At 37.3% G+C, this 2,863-nt stretch overlaps 1 protein-coding gene across 6 annotated transcripts in view; it reads right to left on the bottom strand.

Moving 5' to 3' along the window:
* Nucleotides 1-146: 146 nt before the first annotated feature.
* LOC106869429 (rho GTPase-activating protein 45) overlaps nt 147-2,863 on the bottom strand; it is a 125,030-nt gene continuing 122,313 nt past the window's right edge. For 5 of the 6 annotated variants that reach the window (XM_052974752.1, XM_014915161.2, XM_014915163.2 and 2 more), the window contains one exon: nt 147-1,193. In XM_052974752.1, coding sequence (XP_052830712.1) covers nt 241-1,193 — 953 coding nt within the window. In that variant the 3' untranslated portion in view covers nt 147-240. The remainder of the gene's footprint in view (nt 1,194-2,863) is intronic. The other variant, XM_014915166.2, reaches the window with a different exon arrangement.

Here is a 2,863-nt window from a genome sequence, read left to right as displayed (position 1 = left end):
GAAATATTTGTATAACTTACAAAAAATTTTTTAAAAACCCCCAGAAAAATGAAAAACACAAAAAATATGAAATTAAAAAAAGAAAAACAATAAAAAATGGGGGTGGGGGATGTTGGAAAAAAAGAAATAAATGTTAAACATCCAGCTAATATATTTATATTTTTTTGTTTGTTTATATTTATATTATGATGTCTTTTTTTCTTTAAAAATATTTATAAATATTTAAAAAAAAAAAAAAATTCAAACAAAACGTGGTTGACGATCATCTGAGGGTGAACGAGCAAGCGGAATGAGTAATTCCGACGATGAGGAGTCCAGCGAGTCTGTAGGAGTCACTGATGGCGAACTGGATTTGCTACTTGTAGGTTTGTTGGTGAGTGCAGTCTCAGAGGCCTGCATCTTTGGTTCAATCGGTATGATGGAAGTGAGAACAACGGGAGAATTGGCAGACACAGTCCGATGTACCGATGTCTTTGAGTTGGATGCAGAACTGGGAGAAATGCCAGGCAACAGGTCAAGAATTTCTTCTCGGTGTCGTGGCTGGTTTGGCTTCAGAGCCGTTGTCTTCACGCACACTTTTGCCGTGACAACAGGTGGTGACTTGATGTGGCGCAACGCCGACAGTGGCACTTCAATGTGCTCCGATGCCGGCTTGCCAGGTTTAGACGTGGTAGCTGGGTTAAATGAGGTGACAGTGTCCAGGCTTCTGGCAGCTGTCAGCCGGACTCCTTCATCTGAATGGTTAGATGGATAATAATGGATTTTAGCATCAGTTTTTTGTGATGTCGGAATAGCTCTCTGATCCAATGCTTTTTGTTCACTCCTCAACAAGAAAGGAAGTGATCGAGTTTCTGTCAACTTCCGGTGGTCATTTTTCTTTCCGACGTCAAAATTTGGAGATTCATGATAAGGTTTCTGTTTATTTGTGGGGGATAAATGGAAACTTTTGGGTTCTGTTAAATGAACTTCATGGTGATGTAGTGGCAGATATTGTTTTTGTCGTAGTTGTTGCTGCTGCAGTCTGAGACGTTGATGCTGCTGCTGCTGTAGTTGTCGTTCTTGCTGCACTGGCAGCTGCTGTTGTTTTTCCAGTTTTTCTCCTTGTATTTCCAGCTGAAGTGGAAAATGAAATTTCCCATCAATTCTATCGACATTGGTCTTACTGGCAGCTGTTGAAGGCATCGTTATGGCAGCTAGAAAAACAAACAAAAAACACAACTGCATTATTCATTATCCCAGTACGTTGACCAAATGCTACATACACCTACCAGACTCTGACACACAAGAGAGATCAACATTTTACAATTACATACAATATAATAAAACAGAAAACAAATTAACGATTGAGAAGAGACTTAGTCTGAAAAGGGAAAGTAGTGGTCAGATACAACTTTAGAAGTATCCCGGAGACAGATTTGGTGAGTAAGAGAAGCAGAAACAATGACCCTTGGAAGAGGTGAGTCAAAAGAACAAGTTATCCTTGGACTGGAAACCTGCTCCAAATGCTTTCGACAGAGTGGACTCAGCTAAATGCAGCCAAAGTCCAGATTATCATCACCATCATCACTATGATTTAACACCTGTTTCCCATGGTGTTAAACCAAACAAGAGATCATATTTATCTCATAACATATACAATGCATCTGTTGCTCAAGTCTGACCAAGCATCTGCACATGCATGTGAAGGCTTGGGCAAGATATTTTCAGGAAGACCAGCAGCTGGACATAGATGTAAGTCTCCTCCCTTCCTCCCAACACTGATGTTTATTACTTACATTATTTACATTTGATGGATATTTGTCCTCATCTTGTTTGTTGTTAACACAACGTTTCAGCTGATATACCCTCCAGCCTTCATCAGGTGTCTTGGGGAAATTTCAATCCTGGGTTTTCATTTCTAAGGTATTTTTCGATATTATTATTATTATTATTATTATTATTATTCAGGTCACTGCCTGGAATCGAACTCAGAATCTTGGGGTTAGTAGCCTGCACTCTTAACCACTACGCCATATGCCCATGATTCCAAGTTCGATTCCAGGCAGTGTAATGTACATAATTCCTCATCTCTTAAATATAGAACTGTACTAATGTTTATTTAACAGAAAGGTCGCCAACTTGGGCCGATACATCACTTGCATCAGTGCTGTCACAAATGATGACATTAGAATTTAAAGAGCCAAAACAAATACCACAAGGCATCTTTAACGATCCCTCCAATGGTTCCACTCAATTACTGCCTTCAATTTATACAGTTCTTTTTATTTTTCTACCTCAAAAGAATGGAAGGCAAAAATAGGACACTAAATGAGGACATTAAATAAGCTATATCACATTGTCTCAGTGTCCTATTTATAGGACATTGAGTATTTCCATTTCTACTTGAAGTAAAGGAGTTTTAATAATTATTTTTAAAATTTTAACCTATTTTCAATCATCTGTAAAAATTTTAAAGTAATATTCAGAAATTTAAGTACTTTGGGACTTAATGGGTTAAAAGCAGATAGTCGCATCCTTCTATTCCACTGTTTCTTAATCGCAAAACCATGCTATGTATGTATATCAATTCATATTTATATAAACGAAAATAAAGAATACACACACACACACACACAAGTATATATGCACAGGCACAAACACATTGTTTTATTCGGTGGAACGAAGTGGAAAGTACTCAGCTATGTATTCTAAGTTTGGTTAGCAGAATTACACAGGACACATACAGCTATATATGTATGTATGCTGTACGTGTATCTATATATGTATGTATATATTTATATGAAGCTAAATATATGTCTGGTCATAAAGTGACCAGTGGTTTCGCAGACTGGACATATATTTAACTTGATATAAATACAATGTT

The sequence above is a fragment of the Octopus bimaculoides genome, chromosome 19, assembly GCF_001194135.2.
Source record: "Octopus bimaculoides isolate UCB-OBI-ISO-001 chromosome 19, ASM119413v2, whole genome shotgun sequence".
NCBI lineage: Eukaryota > Metazoa > Mollusca > Cephalopoda > Octopoda > Octopodidae > Octopus > Octopus bimaculoides.
Note: the sequence above shows the minus strand (reverse complement) of the source record. Positions and strands in the feature narration are given on the sequence as shown.